Raw genomic sequence first — 11,583 nt, 5'->3', positions numbered from 1 at the left:
ATTGAAAGTTTATTTTTTTTATTTTTATTTTTTAAATTTTACATATATTAAATTAAATGGGTAAATAGATATCCGTTTTAACCGCAGGTAATACCCATAACCGATGGATACTCGTTATAACCGCTGGTAATACCCATAACCACCCATTTGAATTTCACGGATAAACGGTTATACCGATAACCATTGTTCGTCTAAACGGTTATCCATAATCGTAACCATGAACTTTAAATGGGCGGATAACTGCGGTTATCCAAACCCATGGGTATTTTGCCCATCCTTAATCACAAGTGAGTTAGTCAATCATACTATTGCACTTACCTATTTCTTCCTTATCTAGAAGTCGAAAACATATATCTTAAGTACTTAAAATTCATAAATACGAAACCCACTAAAGAAAACTGACCTTGAAGAGGTTTATCGTCTTGGAAAAGCATGTTACTCATATAGGCAGTTCACTAAAAATCGAGAGGCAATGGATAATTTGAGTGATTTTCTTTAGGGTTTTAGGGTAAAGACCTTTTGAGTTCTAATTCAAATTGGTTACAGATTTTTCTTGAATAATTTGAGTTTTGTTCTTCTTTTCAAGTTTTGTTGATGCTTTTTATTATTCTTTTTGGTGTGGATGTTTGATTGTGCTAATGTTCATGTTCAAGTTATGGAAGCTAATGAGATGGCTATTGAAGTTAAGGGGAACTGATGAAATGCCTATTCAAGTTATGGAAGCTATGGAAGCTAATGAGATGACTATTGAAGTTATGGGAACTAATGAAATGCTTGTTCAAGTTATGGAAGCTAATGAAATGCAAGTTCCAATGGAAAATCAACCATAAATTGTAGCTGGTATTTGTTTTTTCTATCCTCAAGTAACAGATGAGTTTAAGCTTACCATAGGTCAACGTTTCGAAACATTAGACGGAGTGCTTGAATTTTACAACAACTATGCAAGGGAGGCTGGGTTTAGTGTATGAATGCATTCAAGTAAGAAAAATAAGGATGGTGAGATCACGAGAAAGGAGTTTGTGTGCAACAAAGAGGGAAGTAATACAAAAGAATGGATTGGTGACAAACAAAAGCGTCGTGGATTAACCAAAGATGGTTGTATATCGTGCAATTAATATATCAATAGTTGAAATGTGTTTGTTGTCTTTGATGTATAATGGCATTATTATTGTTAATCAACATTTTTATGATTAATATATCAATAGTTGAAATGTGTTTGTTGTCTTTGATGTATAATAGCATTATTATTGTTAATCAACATTTTTATGATTTCTATTTTGGTTAATTGAAGGATAAGCAGCACTCATTGTCCATAGGAAGCTGATGTCATTTTTTTGTTCCTAATTTGCATGGTGTTAATGAGGTTCCTCTGTTTTGCATAAGTTTATTATATGAATTTGGAGGAATTGGTCATGAACTTGCAGGATGAGGAGCACTCATTGTCCATAGGAAGCTGATCTCATTTTTTTGTTCCTAATTTGTATGGTGTTAATGAGGTTCCTCTGTTTTGCATAAGTTTATTCTATGAATTTAGAGGAATTGACCATGAACTTGAAGGAATTCACGTATTTTGTATGACTTTATTTAGAAATTTATAGTTCAATGATAAAGAACAATAGCATATCAACTTTGGAGGCAACATGGAAGACATCAAATGCCTTTTTTTATTTCATGAATATCAATCCAATTCTTTTACAATGCTTCTCATACACAGTCAAAAACAATAACAATTTACAAAATGCCGATAAATAACTTCGAAGTCAACATGGAAGACATCCGCAACTTCTTTTTCATATTGCTGCTTGCTGCTAATTTACTAAAGCTTGAGTTTTGCAACTTCCTTTTCATACTCTGCTTGTTGGTTGATGCTCATCAACTCAGCAACTCAAATAGGAAATTCATGATATGAGTGAGGCTTCCTTTTGTAGACCAAGATATGAAAATAAATCAAGAACTTGACCAAGACTCCTGTGATCTTGACGTTTAGCTTCCTATTTGAAATGAATAAATGCCTTCAATTGATCTTCACTCTCCCATGCAGTGCCATAGATCCTCTGCAGCATCGGTTTCTTTTCATCTCCTTTGCAGTATCGGTTCCTTTAAATTTTCATCTTAAGACTCGACACAAACACTGTACATTTCAATTGTGTAGCTAATAAAAATATCATTTACGCACAGTTTCTGCACATTAAATCATCACCCTCCATACTATATTGAGACTGAAAACAGTGAAACCCTTACCTTAATACCAAAATGCTTTTTGGTGTTTTAAATGTATTTGTCTGTGTGCAGGTCGAACCAAATTGACCAAATATGCACAAGAAAAAACATTAGATGCCCTACACAAAATCATTCGGCAAACTGATTAAGATTTTTATACCAAAATACAGCGATTTGTTCAAAACGGACAAGGAAAATGAAGTAACAAATGTCTAGAAATTGAAAGACTAATAAAGTAAGATTGTGACCAAAGTCTCCTCACAGCAAACATACAGAAAGCATACCTTGCAACTACAATAAATATCTAAGGCAATCACACACCAAGTTAAGGGAAAAGAGGAAGTTTCAGTTGCTACAGTATAAGAACTTTTCACATTAGACTACTAATTCAAAGGATACAATTGAGAGAAAAATGAACCCCACATGTGACCAGCTATGTTGTTCTATGGCAATATCAAAGCCCATGTATATAAACCTGAAAATTAAGGTTGTCATTTCAAAATAAGCATGGTGTGTCATGTGTAAATAATAGCTTAAATACTTGATATTTGATAAAGACAATGAAAAGCTCACTTACACAAACATCTCCGCTAGTGATGATATCAAATGGAAAAAAGGAAGAAACAAATCTTTGAGAGTTTTCTGATAAATTTGAATACGTATAATGCTTCATGACCTAAAACAAAACACCAGTCCATGGCACAGCTTTACCGTAGAATATATTAAAAAGAAAAAAATGTACAATTCTTCCACTTACCATTCCTATGAACAATATTGACACAATACCAGACAGACCAAGACCTTCTGCAAGCATGTAACTAAACAGATGATAGTTCTACGTCAATTTGCATATAAGGAGAAGGCCTTAAAACTAATTTAAATAAGATGAAAAACGGCCAAGAAGATCAGTCACGAGAAATATGGAAAGAGGACAAACAGACAGCACTCCAAGTTTTGAAGACTGAAAAGATAACAAGACAACCTCGTTATTTCGACCGTAGTACTAACTAAACAAAGGCCAGCAAAGAATGGAAGAAAAGAATCACTCACTTGTCAACATCCAACCCTGCATACTTAAAAAGGTTTTCACAATTAAGGTTTCACAATTAAGATCACCCACTTGTCAACAGCCATGGCCATCACGTGTGCACACTGCAATCGAACACATATAAATAGTTCATCACCATTATCAACTACTCTGCACAGGATTTTCAAAAATGGATAACTAACCTGCAATGCAAATGCCATCACTGGCAATATATGGCATATACATAGTCATTTTTTAAGTATAAGAAAATGACAAACAATTTAATTAGTAATGAAAATGGCAGCCTCAATAGCAAATCCTTACCAATCGAGGGCTTTCCCTGCAAAATCAAAACCCAAAAGGTTATAAGGTCCCGAGTTCATACTCGATTAATTCAGTCCATTCAAATCTGTAACCAATTTGAATTAGAACTCAAAAGGTATTTACCCTAAAACCCAAAAGAAAACCACCAAATTTATGGACCCATTTGAAACCAGAACCATCCTGAATCAGAACGCAATAGGTTTTTGTGTTTAGAATTTGAAAAATATAAACCCCAATTGTTCAACCCAAATTCCAAATTATTCACCTAAAATAGTGAATGAGGAGGAGACCCATACCTGAAAACTCAAAGGTTTTGCATACCTGCTGTTGCTTGTCTTTCAACCTTATAAGCTGAGCGAATCACACTTTGGATTTGTTTCCCTGTTTGTCTGCAAATAGAAATTTGGACATCCCGTATCAGAAAAAACCCTAATTGTTCAACCCAAATTTCAAATTAATCATCTAAAATAGTGAATGAGGAGGAGACCCATACCTGAAATCTCAAAGGTTATTTGTGATGGCCTGTGATTTGGCTGGTGTGAAGCTCTGTTCATGGGAGATGATGTGCGTCTGTGTCGCAAGGAAGAGGCGGGAACCAAAAAAGAAAAGGGAGAAAGAAAGATTATATCAACTCTGTATATCAGCTATTTAATCTCAACCACCAATTTCATCCAATGGTCAGGATAAGGCTCCCCGTTTTTTTGAAAAAAATAGGGATCCCTCCCCTTAAGCAGTCTATTCACATGGAAGTCAAATAAAACATCTTCCAAAAGGGACACAAAACATCTTTCAAAATCAACCATTGAGAGCCGGCATCAGAGCCTGTATTTTTTAGAACAAAAGGATCTGAAAAGTGGAAAACAAAAAGATATGAGAAATGAAAAAGGGAGAAGTTTGAATTGTATTCTGGTGTGGAAGGTGACGAAAATGGTTAAGTATTTATAGGAAAAAAAAAAAAACATTCATGAGTTTTTTGTACTTGAAAAAAAAAAATCCAATTTTTCCATATTTTTTCTCTCTTCTCTTAATGTGACATCCCACATCGTCCAGGAGAGTAATCCTTATATGTATATTCTCATCTCTACCTAGCACGAGACCTTTTGGGAGCTCACTGACTTCGGGTTCTGTTGGAACTCCGAAGTTAAACGAGTAGCGCGTGAGAGCATTCCCAAGATGGGTGACTCATCGAGAAGTTCTCGTGTGAGTTCCCAAAAACAAAAACGTGAGGGTGTGCTGGGGGCCCAAAACGGACAATATCGTGCTACGGTTGAGTCGGGCCCGAGAAGTGGTCCCGCCTGGGCCGGGATGTGACAATTTGGTATCAGAGCCTAACCCTGGTCGTGGTGTGCCGACGAGGACGTCGGGCCCCTAAGGGGGTGGATTGTGACATCCCACATCGTCCAGGGGAGTGATCCTTATATGTATATTCTCATCTCTACCTAGCACGAGGCCTTTTGGGAGCTCACTGGCTTCGGGTTCCGTTGGAACTCCGAAGTTAAGTGAGTAGCGCGTGAGAGCATTCTCAGGATGGGTGACCCATCGGAAAGTTCTCATGTGAGTTCCCAAAAAAAAAACCGTGAGGGTGTGTTGGGGCCCAAAGCGAACAATATCATGCTATGGTGGAGTCAGGCCCGGGAAGTAGTCCCGCCCGGGCCAGGATGTGACACTTAAGGCGTGACCTTCGACAATTGAAACTAGGACTTACTTATGCATGCCGAGCATGTAATGCACATTATACGTAGAAAAAAAATTAAATTTAACTTAGCTGGCGTTAGTCTGGCATCATCTGCCTACGTAAAGGCATGGGCAAGATCTGTCTGGGCTGCTGGTCGAGTTGAAGCTCGCTCGATCACTAGTTGCCCATCATATTTTACATGGGTGGAGAAGGTTTTTGGTATTTTTAAGGTGTTTTGGTGCCCTGCCTTGACAACCAATGGATGGGTGGGAGTGCTGTATAACGTGAATGTCTGAACAATGGATTGAACCTGAACCCATATTTGTTGGGTAGGATCAAATGGCCATCTAGCTTGGGCCTTTTTACCATAATTGAAAGAATGACGGTTCATTTACATTTTCTGGGCGTAATCCCACACGTCTTAAAGTTTGATCACAAGACCAACCCAGAGATCTGAACACGATTTTCTCTTCTATGAAAATGTCCTCATGTGTATATGGCAACGATATCAGGGGAGGTGGAAATTAAATTCGGGACTTCTAGTGTGAAAGTGAATGCAATTAATTAGCTATAAGTTTTTTGTGCGAACATACTTTTTTATTTTTTGGAAAGGAATTGTTACTAGCACTTCAAAAATCTCATTCTACACTTCAAACTTTCTATAATTGGAAAGAAAAATACACTTGTGAGGAGTGTAAAATGAGATTTTTGGAGTGCTAATAACACTTCCCTTTTGGAACTGTAACATATAGAAAATGGAAGGTCATTTATTATCTGATAGAGGAGAGGGTCTTGAGTGAGGCAAACATAGTAGTAGGGGTGGTGTTAGAGACGGGTGAGGTCATTACATGGGAGAATGGTGGGTCTCAAATCAACGGTGGTGGGCCATGGGTGGTTTTTTGTGTCTAGAGTCTGCACGAACACATAATCCGGGTGTCGGATCTTAAAATTTCTCTTGATAGAGGGATACAGCTGCCTCAATTAAGTTTCCCCTACCGGTTACTGTAAAAGCTGTGTAAACGTTCAAGAAAACTTCTTCTGCCCCCCACACCACTTATAGAAGGTCTAGTGCAATGTGCATCCTCAATGTTCCAATCAGTTTCAGATTGAAATTCTGATAACATTGACCCAGAATATTAAACAAGGCAAAAATATTAAAAACCCAGAAATCGAATTAAAAAATTGCATATGCATCTCATTCTTTAGCTGACATACACAATGCGCCTGTCTGGTTAAAACAACAAAAAAGAAGGTATAGACACATCAACGGAGTGTTGATGATCACATGAAAGGAAGGATCAAAACACAAAGCCAGCATGGCAGCCAAAAATTTTTAAAGCAAGCGTCTATTGTTCGAGTAGTTCACTTTTTGAACACGTGGCAAGCGTCTGTTGGATGAGTGGTGCCACAAAGATCATATCTTGGTTGCACAAGATAATTTCTCTGGCTTTGGGGGTAAGAATATCTGGAGTTGGTATTTACACCTGTTTCAAACAGTTAGCGGAGGACTACCCTTAATAGCCCAAACGGAGAAATTCTTCATAAGGTGTTCCCAGAAGCGTCTTCTGCACATCCTCCCAGTTCTTGATATGGTCAGACAATGATCCGTTATGTATCTTTACCTGACGGCTGGTCAATTTCATTCGTGGCAGGCCGAGAAACTCTTGAACAACTTTAAGTTTCTGAATATGATGAAACAAGGACCACGTTAGATGCATGATTCCGGAAATATGTCACGCGAAAATATTAACAGAATTAGCATAAAGCCGTACCATAGTTGTCTCCAAGTGAATACCATGGGAAACATATACAGTAAAAACTTTTACAAGAATGTACACAATAAAAGATTTTACGAAATTTTAATGTAGATCCTTACACTGTGATTAATATCTTCGTAGTACACAATCATGTGCCTGGTGCTATTAAAGTACTCCAAAGCTTTTGCAGTTGCCATCTCCATTTCCTTAAGATCAGTAATCAAGTTTGTACAATTGATAGTAGGCTTGTACTTTGCTAGTGTATCAGCCTGTATATAAGAAGCCACCGCTAAAATACACGACTACAAATATGTGTTTGGGGTGGGGAGGGAGGGGGAAGGGGAGGGAGAGAGAGAGAGAGACCTCTTGTTCTGAATGTACATGTGACTTGTGAGTTCCATTCAATAGCTTAGCATATCGATCATAGGAATTAGCAAGAACCGAAACCAATCTGCGCAACAAATTTCTTCGAAAGAGAAATATTGCAGAGACCCCCCTACGATTGAAGTATTGTACAATTTCACTGTGGTGCTCCATTAAACCCTGCAAACGCATATATGTTAGCTCCTTCATTGTGTCCACGAGGTTTTTCGATAAAAAGAGGACTATCCAATTATCCATAGTTTCAAAATATTACAAAACTGACAGACGTGTTCTTTTTGGTGTACCATCTCTTGCACTGTCCCCACACCAAACGGAAGAGATTGAAATATATATTCATATAAACCATATTCAATTGTCTCATAAAACTTGGAATGTCACAAACACAGACACCAATTATACAATGGCGTACCTATGATAAATGGAATGTTCTGATCATCCAATAGATTCTATACAAGCTATCAAACTTTTTTAAAAACTTCAGTCAAGGAAAAACAAACTTTTTAAAAACTATTACATAGTTCATATTGTTGTAGAAAGGCCCTCTATGGATTTTGTCATCAATGGACCATGATGCAAGCAATCAACCAACCACAAAGTAGATAACCAAACAAATAAGCAAAAGCAAACACAAAACAAACAACGCAATAATTTATAGTTGTTCAGTAATGTGTCTATGTCCACTCTAGTGACCCTCATAAAGTCCATTAGTAATCAGTTAACACCTTTGGTTTACAAGAAAACCTCCTTTTCCGAAATTTTCAAGTCTTAATCCCTCTCACACACTTGTTTCTAGCACTCACGGTTCTCTGGTAATTCTTGTTATGTTCAATAACCCCTATAGTCCTATCTATAAAGTGTAGGCTTTAGGGCTTTATGTTACAATAGGAATTGAAATAGGTAAGAAACCTGGGAACAAAATTCGCTTTTGCAAAAGCTCAACCAGTCGCACCACCAAACTTGAACTGATGGATCTACTGACCGGTCGCCTACCGCTGAATCCAACCTGCTCGACTCTGTTCTATTCGACCAGTCACCCGAGACTTGGTGACTGACCACCTCCTTCAATCCCAATATTAACTAGAGCAATCACTTTACCAAACCAGAGATACGACACTTGTGGTACGTTTGGTTTTGAGCACAGGTAAGGGAACACAAAACCATCATACACCAAACAACAACAACAAAGCCTTTTCCCACTAAGTGGGGACCAACAACAACAACAACAAAGCCTTTTACCATCATACACCAAGAACACAATATTCAGGGGTATACTCCACAAGCTTTACAATCTGTATTTAAACAGACTAACCCTGATCCCTCCAGCGCTAATCACAGAGCAATGTACAGCTGAAAAAAGAATTGCTTTGAACTTTGATGCAATATTCAAGACAGTGTGAGTGGTTGCGACCTTTAATATTGATATAATCTTTTCAAATTCGATATGGTCTTTCCTTAGTTGAATTGGTTCTTTATATTGTACATGTACAAGGCCAAGATGAAGCAAGGAATAGTTTCCTTCCTTGTGAATCAAGAGACAAACAACACAAAATATAAAATCAAGAGTTTGAGTAATACAATATGTTGGCCAAACTTAGATGAGTTAAGCATCCCTCCTAAGTCCTAACAACCCATATACACCATTTGTTCATAATCACTAATTTATCACATCAAAAATGTCAAAGGGAAAAATGTAAACAATTAAACAGAATCTGTTAAGAAGTTGACACGTAAATGGACCATGGCATGTGAAAATGTTCTGATGTTTGGAGCAATGATAATCAAAATTTCCATTTTTTAGCGTTACAACCTCTTAGGTAGCAATATGGTTCACACTGCTTCACATTTGCTACTAGTTGTCACTAATAGCGTAAGCTTTCCGCTAATCACAGAGCAGAACATAATGGAATACGAATATCAGCATGAAGTAATAGGCATTACATACTTGATTAAGCATCCACTTGAAGCCAGTTGCAGCAGAGCACTCATTCTTCGAAGCACTACTGTACCAGTCCAAACTGTAAACTTTATCCAGAGTCTGCACAATTGAAGATATACTTTCCCTCCTATTCCTAACCGAGAATATCTCCCCATTAGAACTAACATTTTTATGACTATTTAACAAGCTCTCAAACCATCCACTCCCCGATCTCTGCATCGACAAGATTGCAAAGAACCTTACAGGATTGCATGCACATTCGGCCCTACAAATAGACCGCAACAGGGATTTAACAAAGGCTGAAGATACCCGAATTCAAATCTAAAGGGTAACAAATTTCAATTACCTGCTAAAAGTTTTGGGCATCGGGTAATGCCTATAAGAATTTTCTAGTAGTTTGTTATTGTGCAAAGGCCCTTCGATGTTTTTGATGCTTTGAAATCTAGTCATGGTTTGGATGCTTATCTGCTTTAGACATATTGAGCAGATATAAACGCCGAAGACAGTCGCAAACACTAGGACTGTCATCCTCCATAACAAAGGAGATTTCTTGGGAGGCTTTATGATCAAACTTTCCTGTGAACCAAAAGTGTGAGGAGTTAAATGCAAATTTTGACTAATGGGTATGCACAAATACAATGTGTGCTCTCTAAATAACACTAACAAAACAATAATAAAGTATAAAATCCATAGAACCACTAAATCGACTTCTAAGACCCAAAAAATTATAAAAAGTAAAAATTAGTTAAAAGAATACAAAATGCAAGTGGGTTAATTAACGGTAATATTAACAGCATGTTAAACTTGATTACAGATAAGTTTTTAAGGTTTTAAAACCCAGATCGAAGTTGCAGAGATTCTACTTCAAATCCACCACAAAACTGAAACAAGTCTCAAAGATAGCACCTTTTATACCCAAAAAAAAAAACACTGAAAAAGCAAAGAAACAAGATGCCAATGTATGCTTCAACACCAACAGAACACATTTCATCTCCATATTTTCCATGGAATACAAATTAAAAACAAAAAGGGGAAATTTGTACAAGTAAAAACAGCATTTTGAGCAAAACCCACAACTCCATTCCAACAAAAATTGAACTTGAAAAGTAAAATATGCAAAATATGGAAAAGGAAGCACCTTGGTGAGGAAGCAGATGTCTTCAGCCATTGCTTTAACCAGAGAGAGAGAGAGAAAGAGAGAGAGCAAGAACCACCAAGCAGAGGTCAGAGACTACTACTGGACATCCTCAGCTAGTTCCTCGGAGAGAGAGAGAGAGAGGAGCTGCTAGAGAGAAAAGGAAACCAGAGAGAAGGGTATGGGTTTTGGAGCTTTTTTGGCCGCATGGAAAACAGAGCCCTGAAAATTGAAAGGCTTTTTGGAACTAGTGGGAAAGACACACAACCATAAACAAAACCCAACTCTTGAGACGCTTGTTGTTGGTCTCTCTGTGATTCTTTTATTATTAATGGTAATAGATATTTGATTTTTTGTTTTATTTAATAAAAGTATTTTGGGCAAAATTATAATCAAATTGTCGTACTACACCCAAATGCCGTAATCTGGTGTTAGTTTAAAAGTCAAAGTTGAAAATCAACAATTAAACACAAAGACTTGGCCGTTCAAGAGGATATGGTGTTTCCCGACCAAACAAATAAAAAAAAAAAAAAGGAAAGGGAAAGATAGCAGGGCAGTGGCCACCAAGGCTGCAATCCTCTGAAGACTTTTGACTTTTGTTTGAATAGAATTAATTACTTGAAAAATATTACATATTACATATAAATTCGAACAAGTTGTTTTTTTCTATAATTTATTTTCGATCATTATTGGCTCCTTAGGTATATGGAGTTATTCATCTTTCAATAACGATGAATATCGTTTTAATGTCTAAATGATACAAGAGGAATTGTTCATTTTCTTTATCACTATCTAAAAATCATTTTTAAGAAAAATTCATTAGATTTAGAGACTGTTTAATCATTCATATAAATTAAATATGTTAACGGATCATCGGGCCATCGTACCCATCAACTTGTTTAACACATGGATTATTAAATGATTTAAAATTGAATAAATTTTTCTAAAGGTAACCCTTAGACAATGATAAGGAGAATGAAGAATACCAAGTCGGGCTCTTCCCGTACCCGTAAAAATATAACTTGCAGAGCTCAATCTTCATCATGTAAAACGTATGTATTTCATTTAGATTGGGAAAATCGTATGGATAGTTTCGATTAAGATGTTTGTGTAGTGAAATCATGC

General features: G+C 36.9%; 1 protein-coding gene and 2 long non-coding RNA genes across 3 annotated transcripts; all 3 read right to left on the bottom strand.

Moving 5' to 3' along the window:
- Nucleotides 1-1,647: 1,647 nt before the first annotated feature.
- Nucleotides 1,648-2,897, bottom strand: LOC148698684 (uncharacterized). The gene is made up of 2 exons (XR_015952144.1): nucleotides 2,798-2,897; nucleotides 1,648-2,695 (listed from the first exon to the last, which is right to left on the bottom strand). It is a non-coding gene; the product is annotated as an uncharacterized LOC148698684 (long non-coding RNA).
- A 43-nt stretch (nucleotides 2,898-2,940) lies between these two features.
- On the bottom strand, nucleotides 2,941-4,168 carry LOC148698683 (uncharacterized). The gene is made up of 3 exons (XR_015952142.1): nucleotides 4,065-4,168; nucleotides 3,134-3,960; nucleotides 2,941-3,038 (listed from the first exon to the last, which is right to left on the bottom strand). It is a non-coding gene; the product is annotated as an uncharacterized LOC148698683 (long non-coding RNA).
- A 2,232-nt stretch (nucleotides 4,169-6,400) lies between these two features.
- On the bottom strand, nucleotides 6,401-10,773 carry LOC137748616 (uncharacterized). Its single transcript, XM_068488784.2, has 6 exons — nucleotides 10,462-10,773; nucleotides 9,670-9,899; nucleotides 9,330-9,588; nucleotides 7,367-7,546; nucleotides 7,123-7,272; nucleotides 6,401-6,928 (listed from the first exon to the last, which is right to left on the bottom strand). Exons 1-6 carry the CDS (start codon nucleotides 10,489-10,491, stop codon nucleotides 6,761-6,763), a joined length of 1,017 nt encoding a protein of 338 aa, XP_068344885.2. The 5' UTR covers nucleotides 10,492-10,773; the 3' UTR covers nucleotides 6,401-6,760.
- Between the last annotated feature and the right edge of the window lie 810 nt (nucleotides 10,774-11,583).

Source organism: Pyrus communis, chromosome 2, assembly GCF_041283825.1.
Source record: "Pyrus communis isolate YQ-2024b chromosome 2, ASM4128382v1, whole genome shotgun sequence".
Taxonomy (NCBI): Eukaryota; Viridiplantae; Streptophyta; class Magnoliopsida; order Rosales; family Rosaceae; genus Pyrus; species Pyrus communis.
Note: the sequence above shows the minus strand (reverse complement) of the source record. Positions and strands in the feature narration are given on the sequence as shown.